Source organism: Balaenoptera physalus, assembly GCF_965194825.1.
Source record: "Balaenoptera physalus genome assembly, chromosome: 1".
Lineage (NCBI taxonomy): Eukaryota > Metazoa > Chordata > Mammalia > Artiodactyla > Balaenopteridae > Balaenoptera > Balaenoptera physalus.
The window spans coordinates 159206929-159232984 of NC_138882.1; the positions used below are offsets into that span (position 1 = coordinate 159206929).

Consider the following 26056-nt stretch of genomic DNA (forward strand, 5'->3'; position numbering starts at 1 on the left):
GGAGCTGGTTAGGCTATATAGCACAGTGGGTTCCTAATGGTCTAAGATGTGGAATGACAAATGAAAAATTTCCTACTGCACCACACCCCTCTCCAGAGCTCACAGGCCCGTCAGAGCCTGATCCCAGGAAGTAGGTACCACCGTGAAGAGCAGAAACAGCAAGATACTGAGAAAATTAGAGGGTATGCGCAGAAAAGAATGCAGAGCAACCCTGAGTGCCATGGGGCCTACTGGCTTCAGAAGGCTTCTTGCCTCAGTGATGCAAGTCTAAGGCTCTAATCCTAAGCAACTTAACCGAGTCTTTATGTCTTCCCAAGTTTTGGTGTCAAAGCTGAAGGCCTCTCAGCTTCTCCCTGCTCACCTAGACTCCATCTTCCTCAACAGGCCTTTCTGAAGTATTCTAGCCATTTCTGTGTCCCACTCTGATCTATACACCCTTCCCTCCCCAGACACAAAGCCCTGTCAATTTGGCCTCATATGCTATAGGGACCCCATTTCCCTGCAAATGTCACAGCTCCAGCTCCTAGGAAGATCTGCATAGCCCCATGGAGCTCTGGGGCTTGGAGATCTGAGAGCAAGATGGTGGTAAAGGTCCTGACATTAAGTCCTACATACATATTCACTGATACCCGAGCTCCCATGGCTTGTGGGAGAGGATGCAGAAAGAGGCCCAGGGAAGGAAGAGGCTCAGAAGGAACTGAGGATAAGGGCACAGATCTTTCACAAACAAAACCACACGCAAGACTTCAACTCTGGAACTTTTATTCTCCTGGAAACAATCATCTGTGTTAGTGGTACTTCAGAGAAAAGGATTATGCTCAATTCTGTCGAAGCAGGCGTGAGTGTTTGTGCACGGCATCCACAAAGGCTCCCACGTGTTCTGGGTCCATGTCAGGGTAAAGTCCATGGCCCAGGTTGGCAATGTAGCGCTGCAGCCCAAAGTCATTCAGCATCTGCTGCACCAACCGCCCAATCTCCTCCTGGGGGGACCAACAGGGCACTGGCTACAGGGGGGGCCAGCACACCTCTGCCCTCCCTATACATAATAGTGGCACACATACATGTAGGCATGCTTCTACTCAGTGTTACTCATACAGTCATTCAAAAAACTATCAATCAAATGCCTAGTATGGGCCAGGCACTAAGAAAACACAAATGAACAAAATCAATGAAAAGAAACTCCTGCCTTCCTAGAGTTCACGTGGTATGAATGGAGTAGAAGGGAGGGATAAACAGATAATAGAAGCACACACATAGTAATAAACACAACCATATCCAGAACCATGGGCGTGCACAGAAACAACCACAGACACACACAGGGACCTGGTTGTTACCTCAGATGCATATAAGGCACAGGGGTCCAGGTTGCCCTGCAGGGTCACTGTCTTTCCCACGCGGTCCCTGGAAGTAGAGTCAGTGCCCTGTTGTGGTGACTGCACATATGGCAGTTGCATCCCCTCCACCTCACCTTCCATCACTCACCGGGCTTTCTCTGGGGCCACTGTCCAGTCAAGCCCAACCACCTCGTAGCCAGCCTGGGCCAGCTCCTCCAGGGCAAAATGTCCGTCCTTAGCAAAGATGATCTGGGGGAAAGGGCAAATCTCAGGCTGCCGAGGGCTTTGCTATGCCTCCTAATATAACTCAGCTGTGCTTCTGCCCTCCAGTGGTCACTTCGGTCCATGCAGGACTTAACCTGATAGTTCCACGAGCCCACCTTCACTCATCTGATCCCCATCCTTACCATGGGCACCGGTGCCAGGCCTGCCTCCTGCAGCCCGGCTTTCACTCGCTTGGCCACATCACGGATGTAGGGCAGTGCAAACTTACTGAAGAGTTGTGGGCCAAGATGCCCTGCATGGGACTCAAAGAGCTGCAATGCCTACAGTTAGAAAAGAAATGCATAACACATAAAGAGGAAGTATCTTGGGCCCCACATACAGAATGTGCCTCAGTCTTCCTTCAGTTTTCCCCAAGTGACTTCAACCCCTGAGACTGCCTAAGCCTATAAGCCCAGTTCCAGTCAAAAAGTTTTGCCTTCTCCAGATCCCAGTGCTAGGTTTGGTCTTTTAATATACAGAGCATTAAGCCCCCCTGCCAGTGTCTGGGCTTAGCTGCTCCAGCCAGATCATTTCATGCCAAGCTTCTTTTGTGCCTGGTATTGAGACACCTACCCTCACAGGTATAAGGAACTGTATTGTTTCTGGTCGTTAAAGACTAAACCCCAGGGCTTCCCTGGTGGCACAGCGGTTAAGAATCTGCCTGCCAATGCAGAAGACACGGGTTCGAGCCCTGGTCCGGGAAGATCCCACATGCCGCAGAGCAACTAAGCCCGTGCACCACAACTACTGAGCCTGCGCTCTAGAGCCCACGAGCTGCAACTACTGAGGCCGCGTGCCACAGCTACTGAAGCCCACGCACCTAGAGCCTGTGCTCTGCAACAAGAGAAGCCACCACAATGAGAAGCCCAGGCACCGCAACAAAGAGTAGCCCCCGCTCGCCACAACTAGAGAAAGCCCGCGCGCAGCAACGAAGACCCAACGCAGCCAAAAATAAATAAATAAATAAAGACGAAACCCCAGCCTGTTTGTCTCTCCCCCAGGACTTACCTGGGCACCAGCAGCCACTTGTCCCACCAGATATGGGACGAGAGCATCAGTGAGGATGCGAAGCAGCTGGTGACTGGCCTGCGGTCTCTGGTAAAGCCAGCGTTTGGCCTGAGCCATGGTGCTTGAGCCACCACCCTCAACCATGTATGTCATGAGAGTCCACTGCAAAAGGCAGAAGCCAGATAGACACTTCCTTCCCTTGTCTGCACCCAGATCTGCCAAAGTAATTTCTCCAAGCCCAAGTCCCTGCCCTGTTCCATATTACCGGGGCACCAGCAAAGCCAATCAGTGGCACACGCCCAGCCAGACGTTGTCGAGTGAGGGTGATGGCCTGGAACACATAACTCAGCTCAGAGGCCACTGTTGTTGGATCCCGGAGGCGCTGTAAATCCTGCTCTTCTCTTAATGGCTCTGGGAAGCTGGGCCCTTTGCCAGGCACCATGGTCACCTCCATGCCCAGTGCCTGGCGGGGGAGAAAACGTCCGGGTTCCCAACCTGTAACTCCAGGAGGAGGAGATCTGTTCAACCCATGCCAGGAAGGAGGAAAAGGAGAATAAAACTCAGCCAAACTCCATCTCTTCCAGCCTGTTTTTCCCTCTGTCCCATAAGGATAAGTGCTTATCTTGAGCCTTGACTGTCTTTTCCCTTTGTTACCCATTCAAGAATCAGATTTGAGCAGGTACCTGGGGTACAACAAGGATGTCGGAGAAGATGATGGCAGCATCCAGAGGGAAGCGATGCAGTGGCTATAGGGAACAGAAGACAGATTGCTAGGTGGCGAGCTGAGAGCATAAATCTCTCCCTCTTTTGTGGACCCCTCACCTGCAGAGTAAGTTCACAGCAGGTCTCTGGGGAGCGACAGGTGCTGAAAAAGTCCTGGGCAGCCCGAGTTTCCCTAAACTCTGCAGACAAAAAAGGGAAAGCAGGGCTCAGCCTTGAGGAACCTCCAGAGCCCTCCTCTGCCCCTCAAAAACTTTTCACCCTCCAGAGTTTTACCTAGACTCCGAGGCCCTGACCCTGACCTGGTAAGTAGCGGCCTGCCTGCCGCATGCACCAAACAGGAGTGTAGTCTGTTTCTTCTCCCCAGGCTGCTCGCAGGAAGGTGTCATTCTTCAGCTCCGGGAAACCCTGAGGTCTGGAGATCAGGAGCGGGTAGGGTAGGTGTCAGTAAACTAGGCTGGGGGTTGGGCAGGGCTCGGGTTCTAAAGGCAGATACAGTCCAGCACAGCTATCTGCCTTCTCCAGACCAGCTACCAAGCTGTGGCTCCCCGCCGATTCCGCCTCCCCTCTGCCTATCAGGTGGTGTACAGGACTAGAAGGGCCGGTGCCGGGGCCTCTACCCTACACATAGTCGCAGCTTCCCCAGGCGCAAAGCCACTGGAGGGACTGGGAGAAGGGGGGTGGGAGGGAACGAAAGTCCAGTTAGGAGAGTTTGGGGGGTCTTTGGACCAAAAAATCTCAGGAACAAGGGTACTAGTGGGCTGCTTTTAGGGCTGGAAGATCTCCAGGCTGGGGGATGGTCATGGGGGAGATCAGAGATGACGGTCCGAAAAAGGGATCTTAGTTGAGGATTACAAAGTCCAGAGGGCATCTCCTAAATAAAGGTCTGGGGTACTCAGTCCAGCTAGGCGGTCCCTGGGATGAACATCTCAGGAATCAATGGTTGGAGGATTTGGGATTCCAGAGACTTGGGTTCTCCGGGGTTGGGGAAGATGGGTATAGGGACAGATTCCTGAGCTGAAAGACTCAGGTCAGAAGCCCGTATGGCCACACTGCGTGGTGGCACAGAGAACTCACCCACACTCGTTCGCCTCCATGGTAAGTTGTCTGTAAACGCGAGCACAGCCCCCACTGTAGCCTAATTCTGAGCCTGCCCCCTGCCCAGGCTCCGCCCCTTCCTGGAATGAGCCAAGGCTGTCGCCATGTTGAAAGTCACATGATCAGACTCCAGCAACGGGCTCCCGGGCTGCCCCGGCTGCTGCCCGTAGGACCCCTTAGGTCTCTTCACCGTAAAGTCCTCTGTAGCGACGCAACAACAAACACCTCCTACCCCTCCCCCCACAAAAGAACTTCGCTGTAACTACACTTCACGTGGCGTGAGGAGTTTGCTCTCCTCTGACGGCCTGGGAATCCCGGAAGACTCGGCCGAGGTCTCACTTTCACTCCCACTCCTAACGATTTTAACAATTTTATGCCTGGCCCAACCAGGCATATGGTGAATTATGGAACCAAGTTGTACAGGGAACTGAAATAAATATTTATATTACCTAGAAAGAGGTGGGCACTACAATAGGTGCAGAGATTACAGTGGAGAACAAGACATTTCCTTTCTTTAAGGAGCTACAGACTGATGCAGAAACAGAAATCAGCAATCACAATAGTAAATGTTTTAAAGGGAAAGAGCTAGAAGCAGTAGCAAGGGCTCCATTTAACTGGGGAAAGCAGTGGGGTATTCCAAGCAGAGGGAACGGCATGTGTAAAGAGAAGACGAAAAAGAGCAAATGGCTTAATGGGAAACAAGATCAAGCTGGTGGAATTAAAGAGGCTGGAGCTGGTGGCGCGGTGGTTGGGAGTCTGCCTGCCGGTGCAGGGAACACAGGTTCGAGCCCTGGTCTGGGAGGATCCCACATGCCGTGGAGCAGCTAGGCCCGTGAGCCACAACTGCTGAGCCAGCGCGACTGGAGCCTGTGCTCCGCAACAAGAGAGGCCGCGATAGTGAGAGGCCCGCGCACCGCGATGAAGAGTAGCCCCCGCTTGCCGCAACTAGAGAGAGCCCTCGCACAGAGGCGAAGACCCAACACAGCCAAAAATAAATAAATAAATAAATAAATAAAGAGGCTGGAGCTGTCTACAGAGTCCAGATCATGCAAGCCTTTGTTAAGTGCATTTGTTCACTTTATCTTGTAGTAGTGTGAAAGCATACAAATAGCTTGGAGAGAAGGGAAGAGAGGCACTGTGTTCCCAACTTATTAAGGAGAAAAAAATGGCAAACTGTCATAATTACATGGGATCATTTATTTTTTTCTTGATAACTTCAATTATTTGAAAACTATATCAAAACAAACTTTCCACCCAGGTGTCCATCAACGAACAAATAAACAAAATGTAGTGAGTGTATATATATATATATATATATATATATATACACACAATGGAATATTACTCAACCATAAAAATAAATTATTCTGAAACATGCTACAACATTGTTGTAACATGCTAAGTTAAATAAGACACACAAAAGGACAAATATTGTATGGTTCCACTTATATGAAATATCTATAATAGGCAAATTCATAGAGGCAGAAAGTAGATTAGAGTTTACCAGGGACTGGGGAATGGGGGCAATGAGGAGTCATTGCTTAAAGGGTACAGAGTTTCTTGTTTGGGGTGATGAAAAAGTATTGGAAATAGATAATTATACATTTAAAAAACGGTTAAGATTGCAAATTTTGTTATATATATTTTCCACTGTTTTTTTAAATTAATGTAATATATCAAAAACCAGTGAGTAGTACACTTTAAATGGGTGAATTATATGGTGTGAGTTATATCTCAGTAAACTTTTAAAAGAAACGGGGCAGGACCAAGTTGCCTTTTCCTCCATGATTGTACTTCACCAGCAGCTTCTGTCCGTGTTTTTTTGCCTCCTCCCTAACCACCTCGGCCTTTCCTCTCGTTTGGTTCAGAATTACTGGGAGAAACTGGATAATGATTACCAGTGTCCTGGGATTAGGAGTAAACACCAGGATCAAGCCTAAATGACTCAAGACTCCTGTCAGCAGCCGAGCTGAGGAGGGGGTTATTTTCCCAAACATTTTAGTCACACTGCCCCTAGGATGGGGAGCCTGAGAGGATATCTAACAGATTTTTAAAGATTCTTCTGGTTGTAGTGTGACTCACTGGGGGCACGAAGGCAAAACAGAAGGCCGGAGGATCTGAGAAATAGCTGTTGCAACTTTCCGGGCTAGATAGGATGGATGGTGGCTTGAATGAGGGTAGCAGCAGTGGGGATTAAATGGTAGTAGCAATGGGATTGGAGTGGGTAGATTGATCAGGTAGGAACTACTACTGAACTTGGGTCTGGTTGGCTGAGCGGGAGGCACAGAAACAGATAACAGGATTGAGTATCCGAGTACACAGGACAAATACGGCGGGAACGTGCGGGGCGTCTAGTCCAGAACTTACGGCGAAGGCTGGCCGAAGGCGGGGCTGAAGGTGGTGGGAAGCTTCGTCAGCCTTCCGGGCCGAAGCTCCTGGGGCCGGATCGCCCCTGGGCTTCCCTGGGCCACCGCGCTATGGCGGGCCCGGGCCCGGGCGCGGCGCTAGAGTCCCCGCGGCAGCTGCTGGGCCGCGTGCGCTTCCTGGCGGAGGCAGCGAAGAGCCTCCGCGCTGGGCGGCCGTTGCCGGCGGCGCTAGCTTTCGTGCCGCGCGAGGTGCTCTACAAGCTTTACAAGGACCCGGCGGGACCGTCGCGCGTGCTGTTGCCAGTGTGGGAGGCGGAGGGCCCGGGGCTGCGTGTGGGAGCCACGGGCCCGGCCACCTGTACCGGCTCCGGGCCCCTCCGCGCCGCCCGCGACAGCATCGAGCTCCGGCGCGGCGCCTGCGTGCGCACCACGGGCGAGGAGCTGTGCAACGGCCACGGGCTCTGGGTGAAGCTGACCAAGGTGCAAAAGACCCGGGACCAGGGAAGCCCTTGGCTGTTCCCCTCCCCTCCCCCATATTGAGCTGACATAGCGTTCGGTGCCCTTTGCCGTGGGCTGGGCAGGGCTTGCCGCCGGCGGTTCCCTGACGGCTGTCCCCGTCTGGCGCGTCCCGGCAGGAGCAGCTGGCGGAACACCTGGGCGACTGCGGGCTGGACGAAGGCTGGCTGCTGGTGTGCCGCCCGGCAGAAGGCGGGGCCCGCCTCGTACCCATCGACACTCCAGACCACCTCCAACGGCAGCAGCAACTCTTTGGAGTGGACTACCGCCCGGTGCTCAGGTCCTGCACTGGGAGGGGCGGGGCTTGCTGTCAGACTGCTGGGCCCTAGTGTGGCAAAGCCCGGGTGGTGGGATCTGGAGTGGAGGCAGGGTTTACAGCAGAAAGGGGCGGGACCTGAAGGGAGCTGGGGTGGGGCTTCTGGAGGCGCAGTTTAGAGGAGGTAGAGATCTGGAGAAGGCTCCAGGGTCTCCTGCTGCTCGCTGATGTCTCCGCATCCCGTCCCCGATTCTGTGCGCACAGATGGGAACAGGTGGTGGACCTGACATACTCGCATCGCCTGGGATCAAGGCCTCAGCCGGCCGAGGCATATACAGAAGCCGTACAAAGGCTACTGTGAGTGAGCTGGGATGGGATGGGGAGGAAGGAGCTCCAGGTCTGGGCCCGACCTAATTAGGGACTTGGGGTTGCTTAGCTATGTGCCCCCGACGTGGACCTACGAGTGCGACGAGGACCTGATCCACTTCTTGTACGACCACCTGGGCAAGGAGGATGAGAACCTGGGTAGCGTGAAGCAGTATGTGGAGAGCATAGACGTTTCCTCCTACACGGTGGGTGCTGGGACTCCTCCCACCCCAAACAAGATGTAGTCACATCTTGCTAGATCCAGAACTCTCACCTCTAGGCCAGGACCAAATCTGAATCCCCACAGGCCATACTCAGTCCAACCCCCCATCTTGGAAGTCATGTAGGAACCCCTAGACACCTCCACCCATACCAGATGTGCTTCTAACCCAGCTCCACTGTACTTTCTCTCTTGTGCTCCCTGGCCCAAAGCACACCCCCAGTTCAGGGAGTGGGGGTAAACACTGATTCCACCTCTCTGCCCCTCCCCAGGAGGAGTTCAATGTGTCCTGCCTGACAGACAGCAATGCAGACACCTACTGGGAGAGCGATGGGTCCCAGTGCCAGCACTGGGTACGGCTTACCATGAAAAAGGGCACCATTGTGAAGTGAGTGGGCTCTGAGTAGGACGGGGTGGGTGAGCCACATGCCTGTGAGTGTAAAAGACCCACGTGCACACTCTTAACCCTCAGGAAGCTGCTACTCACGGTGGATACCACAGATGACAACTTTATGCCTAAGCGGGTGGTGATCTATGGGGGTGAAGGGGACAACCTGAAGAAGCTGAGTGATGTGAGCATTGACGAGTGAGTGAACTGGCCTGGGGTGGGAGGTGGGACATGATCCTAGCGTAGGATCTGGCCCACGTTGGAAGCAAAAGTTCGAGCGAGACCCCAGCAATCCCTGAAGACAAGGGGTCTCCAAAGTGCCTCACGTTCATCCTCTCAGGACCCTGATCGGGGATGTCTGTGTCCTGGAGGACATGACCGTCCACCTTCCAGTCATCGAGATCCGCATCGTCGAGTGCCGAGGTGGGGCTTAAGGCCCTAAGGAGGGAAAGGGAGCCCAGTTTGTAGATGGGGGTTAGCTGGCAGTGAGTGTGGAGAGAAGGAAATGGGCTTGGAGTTGAGGTAAAGGTGATAGCTGAACTAACTCTAGGATCTGAAGCTTTGGGGCCCAAGCCAGGTGGAAGGTGCTGAGTAAGAGGCCTGCCTTAAAGCCATAGAAGTGCTTGGGCTCACCTGGAAGAGGAACGAAGTTGGGACCCTCAGGCATCCCCAAACTATCGTGGTGGACACAGGAACTAGCAAAGAATATAATAATCAGAATCAGGTTATAGGAGGGGATCCCAAAGGTCCCAAGTTTCTAGGGGCTGGGGTAACAAAAGGCTGAGCATTAAGGAGCCTTTCTCAGGTCTGAGGGCCAAAAAGGCAGCAGGCACAGTAAGTGATCTCACTCTAACTCCTTCCTCCAGATGATGGGATTGACGTGCGTCTTCGAGGGGTCAAGATCAAGTCATCTAGACAGCGGGAACTAGGGCTGAATGCAGACCTGTTCCAGCCCACCAGTCTGGTGCGATATCCACGCCTGGAAGGCACTGATCCGGAAGTGCTATACCGCAGAGCTGTTCTCCTGCAGAGGTGGCTGTGGTCCTGGGCCAGTCAGGCCCTTCCTTGTCCCCCGTCCTGAGCCTTGTATGTCTGTGTGGAAGAGGCCCCCAAGGTCTTATACTGTAAGCTGTTCCACTTCAAGAGGCAGAGCAGTCCCTGGGCCCTGCCTTCTCCTGTCCCTGTGAGTTGGGGAGTGAGGGGGTCTTGCATCCATACCAAACTCTTTAGCTGCAGTTATCTTTACCCACCCACCCCAGATTCATAAAGATCCTAGACAGCGTCCTGCACCACCTGGTACCTGCCTGGGACCACACGCTGGGCACCTTCAGTGAGATTAAGGTGAGCCTGACCCATGCAATACTGGTCTTGGCATTGGGCACCCCCTTTCTGCTCAAGCAGTTGTTCACTCTTCATCAGAGAGTTCTTAGACCTACTCTAGGCGTGGGCTTTTGTGGGGCTCTGGGAACATAGGAAGAAAGCCAGACACAAATAGTCAAAATGTCGCGTTTGTGGTGCTATTCCCCAGAGAGCATGTGAAATATACAGAGCTCGGGGAGGAGAGGTTACAGCATGGACAGGGCAGGTTGCATAAAAGGTGCACACTGGGAGTTACCAGCACCTCAAAATGACGTGAGAGAAGCCTGCCCGTAGATGTGAGTATGACATGGGGATGAGGCTGGGGGAAGGTGGATAGGAAGCAGGCCCTGGTAGCAGACGGCCCTGGGGCCAGACTTTATTCCTGGTCAGTGGAGCCACTGGAAAGGATTTATGTAAGGAAATGACAAAGTTGGATTTTTTGTTTTAGAAAGCTCTCCCTGGTGGCCGGACTAAGGGAGAGACTGGAAGCAAGGACCAGGGATGGACTAGGCTTGAACTGGAACCATGGGATTAGGTCCAGGAATAGAGAAAGGTTCCAGGGCCTGGACAGAGGCTGACTGCCTGCTGGTCCTGCTCTGGCCACCTCTCCTCCCCAGCAAGTGAAGCAGTTCCTGCTGCTGTCACGCCAGCGGCCAGGCCTGGTGGCCCAGTGCCTGCGTGACTCAGAGAGCAGCAAGCCCAGCTTCATGCCACGCCTATACATCAACCGGCGCCTCGCCATGGAACACCGTGCCTGCCCCTTAAGGGACCCTGCCTGCAAGAACGCTGTCTTCACCCAGGTTTGGACCACCTGGGGTCAGACTGAGGGAGGGTCAGTAAGGGGCCTAGGGGACTGGGCCAACAGGGACCTGAGCAAGGTCTTTGGGCAAGAGTGGGGCCAGGTCTTGACACAGACTTTCCCACAACTCCCTCCCCTTTCCCCTGCCCCCAGGTTTATGAAGGCCTCAAGCCCTCTGACAAGTATGAAAAGCCCCTGGACTACAGGTATGGCATGGGGGCGAGGGACCTGCTCAGGGTATACATGTACACATGTATACCCACGCACTGCCTCTGGTCCCCTCACCATTACCCCTCTGTAGCCCCTACTCCTGGGTGGACTCTGGGCAGGTGCATCATTCTGAGCCTTGGCCCAGTGTGGTGACAGAGACCCACTCCTACTTGCAGGTGGCCCATGCGCTATGACCAGTGGTGGGAGTGCAAATTCATTGCAGAAGGCATCATTGACCAAGGTGAGGCCCTGAGGGACGATAACAAGGGTCCAGCCCTACTTCGAGTGGTAGAGGCTTCTGAGATCACCAGCTAACCAGATAGGGGACTTGCTTATTACCCCATTATGGGGGCTGGGGCTTTTGTGTGCCCCAGCTGAGGGCATCTATCTGTCATTTCAGGGGGTGGTTTCCGGGATAGCCTGGCAGACATGTCAGAAGAACTGTGCCCTAGCTCGGCGGACACCCCTGTGCCTCTGCCCTTCTTTGTCCGAACGGCCAACCAGGTAATCTCCCATCCCTACCTCCCAAACTGTTTCTGCTGTTCTGTCTCTGCGAACCTCCCAGGTACCAGGCTAAGCTAGAGATGGGGCAGAGGAGAGACTGAGTTGCCTGGGGCAGCCTCTGGACAGACAGGGAAGGAGGAGCCACTGTATATTCAGAGGGATCATTCAGGGCCCCCAGTGGAAGGTGTTCAGGGAAGTCTCTGAGGCATCTGGGGCAACAAAGTAGGGTCCATCCCATGCCGTGCTGACAGCTCTGTCTCGGGGACAGGGCAATGGCACGGGTGAGGCCCGGGATATGTATGTGCCCAACCCCTCCTGCCGAGACTTTGCCAAGTACGAGTGGATCGGACAGCTGATGGGGGCTGCCCTTCGGGGTAAGGAGTTCCTGGTGAGTAGCCTATTCTGCACCCCACCAGATTAATCCTGGCTCTTGGAAGAAAGAAGAGCCAGCCAAACCTGGGCAGCTCAGGGTGAGAAGACAGTAGTATTTGTCTCACAGGTCCTGGCTCTGCCTGGTTTCGTGTGGAAGCAGCTCTCTGGTGAGGAGGTGAGCTGGAGCAAGGACTTCCCAGCTGTGGACTCTGTGCTGGTGAGTTAGGGCCTAACACCAGTGTTTCCTCTGCCCAGCCCCCAAGGTTGCTGCTCCCCAGGGCTGTCCTGAACCTTCTCTTACCACATACGTGCTCCCTCTCCAATCCCATGTACTCCAGTAGCTTCAACTACTGTCACTATTCTGGTGACCCCTACTTCCTTATCTCTAGCCCCAACCTCTCTCCTAAGCCTGGGGCTATATATTCATTTACCTGCTGGACATCTGTCCCAAGATGGCACCTCAGGATCAACACACTCTTCATCCTGTCCCCAGTCTACTGCCCTCTAGGGCTCCCTGTCTGACGATGGCACCACCACCCACCCCTCCCCATGCCAAGCACTTCACGGTCATTCTGCACTCCTCCTTCTCCCTCACCTCCCACATTCTGTCACATCTGCCTCTGGAATCTGTCCACTTCTTCCATCTCACTGCTTTCCCTCTGGTTCAGCCACTTTCTTTTCTGACCCAACCACTGACTGCAAAAGTTGTCAGTGTCCCTGTCTCCATTCTTACCCATCTGATCTCCAGCATCCAGAGTAATTCATTTCACTCTCCCTGTTTAAACCATTCAGTAGATCCACTCTGGGCTTAGGATAAAATGCAGAGTCCGGAAAGGCCTTACGTGACCCCTGTATCTCTGGACACTTGGTTCATGATCAGGCTCCAGCCAGACAGATTCCTAAGGCCTTTTGCTCTTTCCACCTTTTTCCAAGATGTTCTCTCTCCTGACTTCCTGGTGGCCCAGCCAATTCCCAGCCATCATTTGGGTCTCAGCTTGGCTGCCCCTTCCTCCAGGACACCTTCCCTGATCTCCAAGCCTGGTTAGGCATCGTCTTGATGCTTTCACAGCCCTGGTACTAACCCCCTCACCGCCCTCGTTGCCTGCGTGAGGACTGCCTTGCCTGGCTGCCTCTCCTGCTTCCCTGTGAGCTTCTTGAGGAAAAACAAGGACTGTCTTCACAATGAAAAGATGACCTTCCTGCCTCTCTTCAACCCCCAGGTAAAGCTCCTGGAAGTGATGGAAGGAATGGACAAGGAGACATTTGAGTTCAAATTTGGAAAGGAGCTAACCTTCACCACTGTGCTGAGTGACCAGCAGGTGGTGGAGCTGATCCCTGGGGGTGCGGGCATCGTGGTGGGATTTGAGGACCGTTCCCGTTTCATCCAACTGGTGCAGAAGGCACGGCTAGAGGAGAGCAAGGAGCAGGTACTACCCAGAGGCCAGTGGAACAGAGAGCTTTGGGCTCCTTATAGCCAGAGCCCAGCCTGATAGGCCACCAGAACCCAATCCCAAGAATTCCGACCCCCACCATCCCTCTCCCCACATTCCTGCTGATCAGTGAAGTACAGAGATACATTGTCTCCATGAGTGGAGGCCAAGGGTCCCCACCACATGCTGAGCTGGGAGTTGTGCCCTCTTCCCCAGCCAGGCCCTTTCCCTCCTCCGCAGGTGTCAGCCATGCAAGCAGGTCTGCTGAAAGTGGTGCCACAGGCTGTGCTGGACTTGCTAACGTGGCAAGAGTTGGAGAAGAAGGTGTGCGGGGACCCAGAGGTCACTGTGGATGCTCTGCGCAAGCTCAGTGAGTGTGGGGCAGGGCAGCGCAGTCCCAGGGTGGAGCTTAAGGACCTAAGAATTAATTCCGTCTGGTTTTGTCCCCACCAGCCCGGTTTGAAGACTTCGAGCCATCTGACACACGGGTGCAGTATTTCTGGGAGGCACTGAACAACTTCACCAACGGTCAGTGGAAAGGGCAGAGTAATGTCTGGGTTCGGACTCCACTCCTGGGATACAGAGACAGGGCTGAAGCTGAAGAACTTCTTCCACGATCAGCACACGGGCACTGATTTCCTTCTCCTCCATCTAGAGGACCGGAGCCGCTTCCTGCGCTTTGTCACAGGCCGCAGCCGTCTGCCAGCTCGGATCTACATCTACCCGGACAAGCTGGGGTGAGTGCGGATGGGGAGGGGAGGTCCAGTCGAAGGAGGCTGTGGCTGGCCTTCTGCCCTGCCCCACAAACATATTCACGTGTCAGACCCCTGCCCTGTGCCCCTGCAATTCTTTCTGATCTTTGGTCCCTCCACACCCCCAGCTATGAGACCACAGATGCGCTGCCTGAGTCTTCCACCTGCTCCAGCACCCTCTTCCTACCGCACTATGCCAGGTGGGTTTCCTAGGTTCCAGCCTGGGGAGTTGGGGGGGGGGGTGGGCGGGGAGGGTGGCATCCTAGGGTGGAGGAGGGCTTCGGGTACTGGGTGCACAAATTGGAGCCACAAAGCCCCTGGTTGTGATGGAGGGACCTCTACACCTGGCGCTGATTAGCTCCCTGCCCCCTGCAGTGCCAAGGTGTGTGAGGAGAAGCTCCGCTACGCTGCATACAACTGTGTGGCCATCGACACCGACATGAGCCCTTGGGAGGAGTGAGTCGGCGCCAGGGGGCAGCCGCGGGCCAGCAGGACTGCTCCTGCACGGGTCCCACTCGGCCTCGCCCAGGAAGCCAGCGCACTCCGCCCTTGGGTGTGGTTGGAGTGGAGCAGTGGGTTGATACTGGTGGCCCAGCCCCGCAGACCCTCAAGCCCTACGTGTGCTCGGGTTGCTTCCAGCATTATTTCGCGTCTGTGAGAGGAATCTTCCAGAAGCCCAGCACAAGCTGCCAGGCCTGAGCTACTTGAAGGGGGCCTTCTAGCTCCCCACCCCATGGACTTTGCTTCAGTTTTCAGCTCATTTTTTTCTCTTCTTGTTCTTCTCTGGTTTCAGCCTGGACTCAAAACTAAAAACTCAGGGGGAGAGGGGAGGATGGAGGCTCCTCCCCGCACAAGGCTCCAGGGATGGATAGGGAATGATGGCCATCCTCCTTGGTCGCCTGAACCAAGCATGAAGAAACTGCTGAACACCCTCTCCCTCACATATTGGTCTTTTCCTCCTCTCCCTCCAACCCCAAGGTGTGAGTTCTGACTTTCTTTCTCCAACTAAGTCTCAGCTGACAAAGTGCCACCACCGTCCCTGGCTCAGAACATACGTGTATTCAACATTAAATCTATACTACCACTACCACCCCCTATTCATTACTTCTGCATCACCTCCAGCCTGACTCCCTGTCTGCTGTCTTACCCCCAAGACTTTGCACGGGTTAAGGCCAGTTATGTCCTCTCTGAAATCTTCAATAGCTCCTCTTTACCCAACTCTAAAATAAAGCCTAGACTTTAAACCTCTTCCTAGGCTTTATGCACGTCCCTGCCCCAGCCCTCCCTCCCTTAAGGGCCTCTGTGACACTCCATCAAAGAAGCTCTCGTACATGGGAAAGTTGAATAAATGGATGAATTCATTCCTTCAGAGTGCGTTTATTGGGCTCCCGAGGGATGTTAAAGAAGACTGTTCCAGGACTTCAGGGTCCTGCTGGGAGCAAAGGAGATGTGTGTCAACGTGGGAGTGGTGGGGCTTCTCAATGACAAAGATGAAATCTGGAGCTAAGCAGGGAAATAAGGCGTCCTCTGCCCAGAAGGGGGAAAGAAAGCTGGCCTGGCATCTTCCGGGATGGGTGTGGCGATTTAGAGGATGGGAGTCCACCTTCAGTAACCAGGTGGGCAGAAGAATCTGACCTCCTAGAGGACAGAGCCTTGCACTGGCTGAGAGACACCCAAATCAGGATGTGACAGAAGAGGAGGCAGCGGCATTGCCACCCACCCCCACACGCCGCCTCCAGGTACCACACAGCTAAGGTGCTGTCTAGAAGAGCATCGTGCGGGTGCAGTCCCCCCAGAAGTCGCGCTCTCCCATCGCTTCTCCACGCCGTCCTCTAGGGCGCGCCCTGACGCTGCCCTGGCGGGAAGCTCGGCCTTGGCTTTGAGCCCCTCCCCTGGGGCTGTGCGCACCCCGAAGACTGCCTCCCCGTATTTCGGAGTCTGACTCTCCAGATGAGCCTCGCCGTCAGCACTCGCCTTACGGCTCCCCGACCCCTGCGCCTTGGGTGGTCCACAGGAGACGTGCCCCCTCCTCCGGCAGCCCCTTTCCGCCCAGGGAGCTGGAGGCACGAGAGCCCTAGAGGCCGCGACTCCCCCGCAGCTCGGCTTTCCCGCCAAGCTCCCGCTGCCTTGTCCCACCCGCCCGGCGCGCCTTTCCCCCTTCTCTCCTCTTCAGGGAAGGGCGTGGCCAGCACGCGCCTGCAGGAGGTAGTCCGTTTCTGTCTGGTACCGGCCACACAGTCTTTGGTTCCTCTTTTACCAAATTGGAGTCCCACTGTATAGTTTGTAGCTAGTTCTTCATTCATTCATTCATTCAGTGACTGCATGGAACAGCTATGTCAGGCACCACACTAGGTGCAATGGGTAAAACGGTGGCTAAACAGATAATTTTGTCCCTCTTGGGATTTAACCTTTAATGGAAAAGACATATATTAAACAGATAATGGCATAAACAACATTTATTAACATTTACGTAAGCGCTCCAAAGGTGAAATGAAGGGTTTCGTCAAAAGACAGAACAGGATGATTCTAACCAAAGTGGCTCAGAGAAATGCTAAATCCTTAGGGAGAATAACGATACAAAGGCCAGCTGAGAAGCATGTTAACTGGAGTGTGAAGGGAAGAAAGAGATTAAGACTCCAGCCTTGGAGGCTCTTTGAGGGTTTTGCATTGAGCCGGCATGAGAGAGTTAAGCAAGGGAGTGACATGATTAGATTTGCCTTTGGCAGCTTCGTAAAGAATGAGTTGACAGGGAGAGAAACTGGAGGCAAGGAGGAATCCAAGCAGGAAATAATGGTCACTGGAACAAGACAGATACTCATTTTAACCATTATTTTTATTGGCTGCATTGTATTACATTGTAAGGAATTTCATAACTTTTATTCATTTAAAACCCTCTACAGATGGACATTAAGGTTGTTTACAAATTTTCGTATTGAAAATTACAAATGTTATAATAAACATCCTCATGCAGGTACTTCCCTGGTGGAGCAGTGGTTAAGAATCCGCCTGCCAATTCAGGGGACACGGGTTCGAGCCCTGGTCCGGGAAGATCCCACATGCCACGAAGCAACTAAGCCCATGCACCACAACTAGTGAGCCTGCGCTCTAGAGCCTGCGAACCACAACTACTGAGCCCACGAGCCACAACTACTGAAGCCTGTGCACCTAGAGCCCATGCTCCGCAACAAGAGAAGCCACCGCAATGAGAAGCCCACGCACCGCAACTAGAGAAAGCCCGTGCATAGCAACGAAGACCCAACGCAGCCATAAATAAATAAATAAATGAACTAAAAAAAAAAAAATCCTCATGCATATACCCTTGCCTACCTATTTATTTTCTTAGACTAAGTTCCTAAAATCACTTCATCAATCTGCCAAATTGCCCTCTAGGAAGGATGTATCAGTTTTCACTCCCTTTAGTATCTATTTCCTAAACTCTTACCAACCTTGGGCATTTAGTTTAATGTGCAGAAAAATTATATGATTTTTATTTTAATCTGCATTGCTTTGGTTATTTACTATATTGAACAATTGTTTTTCTTCTTCATGAACTGCTCTTTATGTATTTTTGTCCGTTTTTCTATTATTTTCATTATTCTTTTCTTATTGATTTATAATAATCTTTGCATAGTACTAATATAATAAGCACAGCAAAGCACTGTGTTAGATGCTATACATATGTTATCTTGTTTTATCTTCTCAGCAACTCTATGAAGTAAGTACTATTATTATGCCCATTTCCAGATGAGAAACCTAGAGCAAAGATTAATTATCAACTTGCCCAGGGTCACGTAAGTAGTAAGTGATGAAGCTACAATTTGGATTGTTGTCTGCCAGCTCCAAAGCCTGCTGACATGTTAACTAAGGCACTGTGTCCTGTATATTAACCCCCTTGTTGTGTCAGGTGTTATAAATATGTTTTCCCAGTCTGTACTTTGCCATTTAATTTCATGTATGTTCTTTCCTAATATACAAAATTTTAAATTTTTATGAATTAAAATTCTTTTTCTTTATGGAAGAAACCCTATATTGGATACACACCACAGGAAAGCAATATAGTATACTAGTTAGGAGCACATTCTCTAGAGTTAGCTTGCCTGTATTCATATCCTGGCTTAACCACATGTTGACCATGGACAACAGACAACAGCCACAGGTTTTCCAAATCCTTTGCCAGTTTCCTCAGCTTCCTTTTATTTTTTTTAACAGTAATTTTTAAAAAATATTTATTTATTTAGGCTGCACCGGGTCTTAGTTGTGGCACGCGGGATCTTCGTTGTGGCATGCACACTTCTCACTTGTGGCATGCAAACTCTTAGTTGTGGCATGCATGCGGGGTCTAGTTCCCCGACCAGGGATCAAACCCAGGCCCCCTGCATTGGGAGCACAGAGTCTTACCCATTGGACCACCAGGGAAGTCCCTCAGCTTCCTTTTGTGAAGTACCTATCCTTTACCATTGCTTTGAAATGCTGCATTTTCACATGCTTATCATCATTGTATGCTAAATTTTAATATATAAGAAATCTTCATTTTGCACAGTAGTGCCAGGCTGTAAAAATGATCCTGCACTTTGAAACCATGCAAAGAGATCTTAATAATCAAGTGGGGGGAGGGGCTTCCCTGATGGCACAGTGGTTAAGAATCCACCTGTCAATGCAGGGGACACAGGTTTGATCCCTGGTCAGGAAGATCCCACATGCCGCGGAGCAACAAAGCCCGTGCGCTGCAACTGCTGAGCCTGCGCTCTAGAGCCTGTAAGCCACAACTACTGAGCCCACACGCTGCAACTACTGAAGCCCGCGCACCTAGAGCCCGTGCTCCGCAACAAGAGAAGCCACCGCAACGAGAAGCCCGCGCACCGCAACGAAGAGTAGCCCCTGCTCGCCGCAGCTAGAGAAAGCCCGCGCACAGCAACGAAGACCCAACGCAGCCAAAAGTAAATAAATAAATAAACAAACAAATAAATAACTTTAAAAAATAATAATAATCAATGGGGGAAATTACCACTCTTCCATGACAAATGTTTTGTTAAAACATTAAAAACTCTCCTACAATTATAAATGTACAAGGAAACGAAAAACTAGTAAAACTAATATTTATTTAGTACATTGAAATCTAAAGCATTTAGAAGATTTAAGAATTAAATTGCTTTCTTTGTAAAACGCTTATCAAGAGTAGTTTGAGGGCTTCCCTGGTGGCACAGTGGTTAGGAATCCGCCTGCCAATGCAGGGGACACGGGTTCGTGCCTCGGTCCGGGAAGATCCCACATGCCGCGGAGCAACTAGGCCCGTGAGCCACAACTACTGAGCCTGCGCGTCTGGAGCCTGTGCTCCGCAACGGGAGAGGCCGCGACGGTGAGAGGCCCGCGCACCGCGATGAAGAGTGGCCCCCACTTGCCGCAACTGGAGAAAGCCCTTGCACAGAAGCGAAGACCCAACACAGCCAAAAATAAATAAATTAATAAATAAAAAACAACCTCCCTCAGTCCCTAGTTTCTGAGGCTTCTTCATAAAAAAAAAAAAAAAAAAAAAAAAAAGAGTAGTTTGAATAGTGCTTACCTCTTTTTTCTTGTCTTATAATATGGAGCAAGCATTTACTCTAAGTCTTGGTGAATGGTCATACTCCTTTCTAGGTTTGGATCACCTTCCAACATTTTATTCTTTGTACTTTCAATCTCATGAAATCTCTCTGAGAATTCCTTTCATGTGAAGTTGTTGCTGACATCACTTCCTCTGGGACACCTTCATCCTTTTTGTCACAGCCACTTTCCTCATTTATGTGGATAAGCTTGCCCTCACTAAGTCCTTCTGGCTGCATATCTATACTCTTTCAAGACAGAAATGTTAACTTCCCCATGATACGACTCCATTTATGCTCAATTTGAATTTCACTTCCAGCATTATCACTTCTCATTTATTTGCTGCACTTTCATTTTGTTGGCCAATTCTCAATTATCCTTTTTTTTTTTTAACGTCACGTGGGTTTATCACTGGAAGACAAGGAAGCAACACAACTACATTCTTTGCTGCCTGTGAATGAACTGAATAAGAGATGAGCAGTGACTAATTACCAACAGACTTTAAAAAGCGACATGATTGTTCATTCATGGATGCACATCCAACATGATCCAAGTTGATTCTGACAATTTGCTTTTATGGAGGAGAGAATTTTTGGAGGAACTTCACCATTTTTACTGATCTCACCTGTTCCTTTTGTATCTATTTCTAAATTTATTAGATAGAAAGTTGTGGAAAGGGATTTCCCTGGTGGCGCAGTGGTTAAGACTCTGTGCTCCCAAGGCAGGAGGCCTGGGTTTGATCCCTGGTCGGGGAACTAGATCCCACATGCATGTCGCAACTAAGAGTTTGCATGCCACAACTAAACTGGTGAGCTGCAGCTAAGGAGCCCTCAAGCTGCAACTAAGACCTGGCACAACCAAATAAATAAATAAATAAAATATTTTTTTAAAAAGTTGTGGAAAGATTTAAATGAGACACAGATCACAAATTTCAATAACCTCTATAAAATTCTAAGACTTTATGCTGTCAATATGGTGTTCTTCCTCTCCCTGTCCCTCCTCCCTGCCTAACTTTTTCATATTCCCAAAGTACTTATCACCTTTTAGTATATGGTACAGTTTACTCATTTATTATTTAAACTTCCTTATAATTTATGCTGCCTCTCCCTGCTACAATGAAGGCTGGATCCTTTTTTGTTCACTAATATATCCTAAGAGCCAAAAACTATTCTTGGCACATAGTAGTCACTCAATAAATAAATGAACGGTGGCCAATAAACCATACTTTCCAATTTAAAAACAAGGAAAATCAGCCATCTGAAAAGTTTTTCAATAAAGGAAGAAAATTTTAAAATTGATTAAATCACTTATTTTTAAAGTTGGCCCATCAGTTTAGAGCATAAATGTCCAGATTCTGACCTTCAAAACCACCAACAATGAAAATTCTGTGTGCTTGAAAGGAAATATTGAATTCCTTCAATATTAATGAAGTTAATGAAGTTTCTTTCCAAGCTCTTTATGTAAACACTGGAGCATCATTAGCTGTCTAACTTGTCATGAATCTATTAGGAAACTGCTGGGCTTATGTACAAAAATAAAACACAAATATTTTGGGACCTGCAATTGGTTGCCAAAGTAGAGTTTCTTTTCACTTTTATCTTTCACTCAGCACTCTAAAAATAATAATTCCCTGCCCCACTGACAAGTCTTCAGCCAGATGGAGTAGATGAATATTGTGATGTGGCCAGTAAATTCCCAAAGAGAGATCTCTTGCAGACCGTGGGAAGAGTATTTCTGAGCCAAGGCCCAACTTTTGAAAGGTTTCTTTTGTCTCCCATAGTTTAAAGAGAACTTTAGAGCTTGACCTTCTTAAACTGTTTCCCCACCACATACAAACACATACACATAAATGTCCCTTAGGGAAGAAATGTGCACAGGAAACACATTATAGGGAATAGCCTGTATTCAATAAGCATTTATTAAATACTTCCTGTGTAATTAATAATTAAAAGTAAATAATAAGAATGAGGCTAGGCATGAGGGCTAATAATGTAGATTGACTTAGTGAAAAGAAGTGTTTCGAAGAAGAGATGTTGTCAGTGACCCAGGCCCTCAGCCCAGCTTTCCTACCACCAAATGGGAGGATGAAGGGAAATTTCTGAGAAATTTCTAATTTGTTTAATATTATTACTTAGCATGTCCCAGATCCTGTGCTAGGATGTGTGGAGAGAGAAGTAAATAAGATACAGCCTTTGTCCTCAGGGGGCTCCCAGTGTGATACAGAAGACATGAAAAAGGAGATGACAGTCCTTTGTGGTGAGTGCCATAATGTAAGGACTAGAAGCAGTGGGAGCCAGCAAGAAGTCCACGAGGCAGCAGTTCTTAAAGTAAGCTCCGTGGACCTCAGCGAGTCCCCAAGACCCTTTCAGGGGATCTATCAGGTCAAGGCTATTTTTATAATAATACTAAAACACTATCTGCCTCTTTCGCTGCACTGATATCTGCACTGATGGTACAAAAGCAATGGTGGATAAAACTGCTGGTGCTTTAGCATCAATCAAATCAGAGATACCAAACTGTATTAATAGTCACTGTATTCTTCACTGCCACACACTTGCAATAAAAATTAAAATCAAAATAAAAAAATAATAAAACAAAATAAGTTTCACTTAATGTCTGTGATGAGGCAATAAAATAATTTTATTAAATCTTTGTCCTTGAGTACACATCTTTTTAATATTCTATGTGATGAAACAGGAAGTACACATGTAAAACTTCTGTGCATATATGAAAGAAGTATGATAGTTGTCTCCAGAAAAGCACTTGGGCCATTGTTTGATTTTTGACCTACTGCTTTTTTCACAAAACACTATATTTACTTGAAAGAACAACTGACAAACTGTGGACAAAAAATTATCAAAATGAGTGAAGTAAGCCAGTCATTTCAAGGAAAACCACTAACAGTGATAATATTTGAGCTTTCAAGAGAAAATCAGAAGTCTGGGAAACTTGTATTTGTCATCACAAGCTTGCCAACATTCTTAAGGACTTTTCTAATGAGATTGGTGGTGATATTAACAAATGTGACTTTAAAAATATTGTATAATGAGTCAACATTGGGAAGATCTACATAACCTTGTGAACCAGTATTTTACAAATGATCAATACGTCAAGTTGCAAAATCATGCATGGGTAAAATGCCCATTCAAAGTGCAAGTATTATAAGAGTACAAAATGGTCATTGATATAAATGATTCTACATCGCAACTAATCTTTAACAAACTACCACTTATTGAGTTTGGTGTGTAGTATCGAAGAATACCCCCATTATCTGACAAAGGCTATTAAAATAACTTTCCCTTTTCCAACGATGTATCTGTGTGAGGTCGGGTTTTCATCACCCAAAACAACGTATCACAACTGATGAGAAAATTCAGCTGTTCTCTATTAAGCTAGACATTAATGAGACATGCAAAAAGATGAAACCATTGCATTCTTCTCACTAATTTTTTTGCTTTGGAAACATAGTTATGTTTTCATTAAAATGTTACTGTTACCATGTAATAGGTTTAATTGTTTCTATTTTTTTATGAATTATTGTTTTTAAAATTTCTCAGTTTGAATTTTTAATATGGTAGATATCAACAGATACAATCTATACAAACAAAAGTTCTTTGGGGTTCCCAATCATTTATTTTTTTTAGAAATTTGTTTTATTTATTTATTTTTGGCTGCATTGGGTCTTTGTTGCTGCGCATGGGCTTTCTCTAGTTGTGGCGAGCAGGGGCTACTCTTCCTTGTGGTGCATGGGCTTCTCATTGCAGTGACTTCTCTTGTTGCAGAGCACGGGCTCTAGGCGCGTGGGCTTCAGTAGTTGCAGCATGAGGGCTCAGTAGTTGTGGCTCATGGGCTCTAGAGCACAGGCTCAGTAGTTGTGGTGCATGGGCTTAGTTGCTCCATGGCAGGTGGGATCTTCCCGGACCAGGGTTCAAACCTGTGTCCCCTGCCTTGGCAGGCGATTCTTAACCACTGCACCACCAGGGAAGCCCCCAATAATTTTTTTCAACTAATTTTTATTGGAGTATAGTTGCTTTACACCCAATAATTTTTAAGAGTGTAAAGGGTCCAGGGACCAAAACGTTTGAGAACTGCTGCCCTAAGGGAATAATTTAAAGTGAGTTTAAACTGAAGTAATCCCTCAACTACTTTCCTCAACTAGAGGAGAAAGTCCTCTAGCTCCCTGAAAACATTTGCTAGTTTAAACATGAGCATTTAAAATGGATGACAGAACCCTCTTGCACTGTTGGTGGGAATGTAAATTGATACAGCCACTATGGAGAACAGTATGGAGGTTCCTTAAAAAGCTAAAAATAGAATTACCACATGACCCAGCAATCCCACTACTGGGCATATACCCAGAGAAAACCGTAATTCAAAAAGACACATGCGGGGCTTCCCTGGTGGCGCAGTGGTTGAGAATCTGCCTGCCAATGCAGGGGACATGGGTTCGTGCCCTGGTCTGGGAAGATCCCACATGCCGCGGAGCAGCTAAGCCCGTGAGCCACAAATACTGAGCCTGCGCGTCTGGAGCCTGTGCTCCGCAACAGGAGAGGCCGCGATAGTGAGAGGCCCGCGCACCGCGATGAAGAGTGGCCCCCGCTTGCCGCAACTACAGGAAGCCCTGGCACAGAAACGAAGACCCAACACAGCCATAAATAAATAAATAAATAATAATTTAAAAAAAAAAAAAAAAAAAGACACATGCACCCCAATGTTCATTGAAGCACTATTTACAATAGCCAGGTCATGGAAGAAACCTAAATGCCCATCGACAGACGAATGGATAAAGAAGATGTGGTACATATATACAATGGAGTATTATTCAGCCATAAAAAGGAACGAAACTGGGTCATTTGTAGAGACGTGGATGGACCTAGAGACTGTCATACAGAGTGAAGTAAGTCAGAAAGAGAAAAACAAATATCGTATATTAACGCATATATGTGGAATCTAGAAAAATGGTACAGATGAACTGGTTTGCAAGGAAGAAATAGAGACACAGATGTAGAGAATAAACATATGGACACCAAGGGGGGAAAGTGTGTGGGGGGGGGTGGTGGGATGAATTGGGAGATTGGGATTGACATGTATACACTAACATGTATAAAAAAGATAACTAATAAGAACCCGCTGTATAAAAAATAAATAAAATTAAATTTTAAAAAATGGATGACAGATATGAAGTTGAATGCTGTTCTTACTTCATAACTAGTTCTTACCTCAAAACCATGCTATAATTCCCAAGGCTTCTGCTTGCTTGGGCTAATACCAAGGAGAGAGAGAATCTTGCTGCAGAAGGAAAGGGTAGTCAAGTTTCGGTCTCTTGTGGCCAAATCAATCACTTCACGGCTCGGCTCCCTTCTACCAACTCAGTGTTTTGAGTTAAAACAAATAATTTCCCAATAACTCATCACCAGCATTCTAAAGTGAAGGAGAGGCAGGGCAGGGATAGGCTGGTTTTATGGATGTGGCTCAGGATTTTTTCTTAGTAAGTTCTAAGCTGAGCTCCTATTCTTCTGGCTGAAAGTCTGGGGAAAATTACAAGTCCTATCTTTCTCATTGCTTGCTGTATCCCCAGCATCTAGCATCTAAGATATTGGTTGGCACATATTAGGCACGCAATAAATAATGTTGAATGAAGTCAAACTCGTTTATTTTTATTGCAGAAATTAGACTCTGCCTCCTAACTGGCAGGGAGCTAAGGCAACTCAAGATTTAAGAGATGGATAGAAAAAGAGGAAGCTTCCAAAAGATTAGGAAATTGCAGGAATGTGTGTGTGAAAGAATGACCATTGTTCCTGCTATCTAATGTAGTTTAGGGAATTCCCTGGTGGCCCTGTGGTTAGGACTCGGTGCTTTCACTGCCCTGGCCTGGCTTCAATCCCTGGTAAGATCCCCGCAAGCCATGCAGCAAAGCAAAAAAAAAAGAAAAAGAAAAAAAAATCAGATAATGTAGCTTAACAATCTGTGTCAAAATTTACTGCTTAAAACAAAAAAATTATTTTATTATTATCTCTCACAGCTGTTGGAGTCTAGACTCAGGTGTTTGGGTTCTCTCGTGCAGTTGCCCCTGCTTCCAGGGAGTCTGTTCTCAACACAGCAACCAAAGTGATCCTTTTAAAAACTGTTATATCGCTGCTCCTCTGCATAATTCAAGGTCCTCACAACGGCCTACAAGACCCACAGGATCTGAATTCTTCACCCTCTCCCCCATTGCCTCTCTAGCCTCCTCTGCCATCATCCACTCTCCCCCTGGCTTACTTTGCTTTAGCCATATTGGTCTCCTTGCTGTTCTTTGAACTTGCCATCTCTCTTCAGGGCCTTTGCACTTGCTGGCTAGTCTTCTTGGAAGGCTCTTACCCAAGATATCCATTTGACTCACTCTCTCCAAGCCACTGTTCAGTGTCACCATCTCAATGAGATCTTCCCTAATCCCACACCCCCGACCAACTGTTTTGATGGCTACAGGTGGATGTTTTCCATACCATAATAGTCTGGTTCAGAAAGCCAACGC

The 26056-nt window shown here is 49.0% G+C and overlaps 2 protein-coding genes across 5 annotated transcripts; one reads left to right on the forward strand and one right to left on the reverse strand.

Moving 5' to 3' along the window:
• Window positions 1–747: 747 nt before the first annotated feature.
• On the reverse strand, window positions 748–4561 carry UROD (uroporphyrinogen decarboxylase). 3 transcript variants are annotated; one of them, XM_082455661.1, is made up of 10 exons: window positions 4404–4561; window positions 3629–3741; window positions 3429–3508; window positions 3290–3352; window positions 2872–3069; window positions 2607–2768; window positions 1742–1879; window positions 1483–1583; window positions 1335–1401; window positions 748–980 (listed from the first exon to the last, which is right to left on the reverse strand). In XM_082455661.1, exons 1-10 carry the CDS (start codon window positions 4421–4423, stop codon window positions 819–821), a joined length of 1104 nt encoding a protein of 367 aa, XP_082311787.1. In that variant the 5' UTR covers window positions 4424–4561; the 3' UTR covers window positions 748–818. The 3 variants fall into 3 exon arrangements, with proteins under 3 accessions (XP_082311787.1, XP_082311789.1, XP_082311788.1); XM_082455663.1 differs by having other exon boundaries at window positions 3603–3741; window positions 4404–4468; XM_082455662.1 differs by lacking the exon at window positions 2607–2768.
• A 1240-nt stretch (window positions 4562–5801) lies between these two features.
• On the forward strand, window positions 5802–15324 carry HECTD3 (HECT domain E3 ubiquitin protein ligase 3). 2 transcript variants are annotated; one of them, XM_082455092.1, is made up of 21 exons: window positions 5802–7270; window positions 7426–7586; window positions 7827–7919; window positions 7999–8134; window positions 8421–8536; window positions 8621–8734; window positions 8877–8959; window positions 9403–9568; window positions 9796–9877; window positions 10513–10695; window positions 10848–10900; window positions 11081–11145; window positions 11305–11408; window positions 11677–11796; window positions 11908–11997; window positions 13001–13207; window positions 13451–13580; window positions 13664–13738; window positions 13866–13947; window positions 14091–14162; window positions 14756–15324. In XM_082455092.1, exons 1-21 carry the CDS (start codon window positions 6902–6904, stop codon window positions 14832–14834), a joined length of 2580 nt encoding a protein of 859 aa, XP_082311218.1. In that variant the 5' UTR covers window positions 5802–6901; the 3' UTR covers window positions 14835–15324. The 2 variants fall into 2 exon arrangements, with proteins under 2 accessions (XP_082311218.1, XP_082311217.1); XM_082455091.1 differs by having other exon boundaries at window positions 5815–7270; window positions 14338–15324.
• Window positions 15325–26056: the final 10732 nt, after the last annotated feature.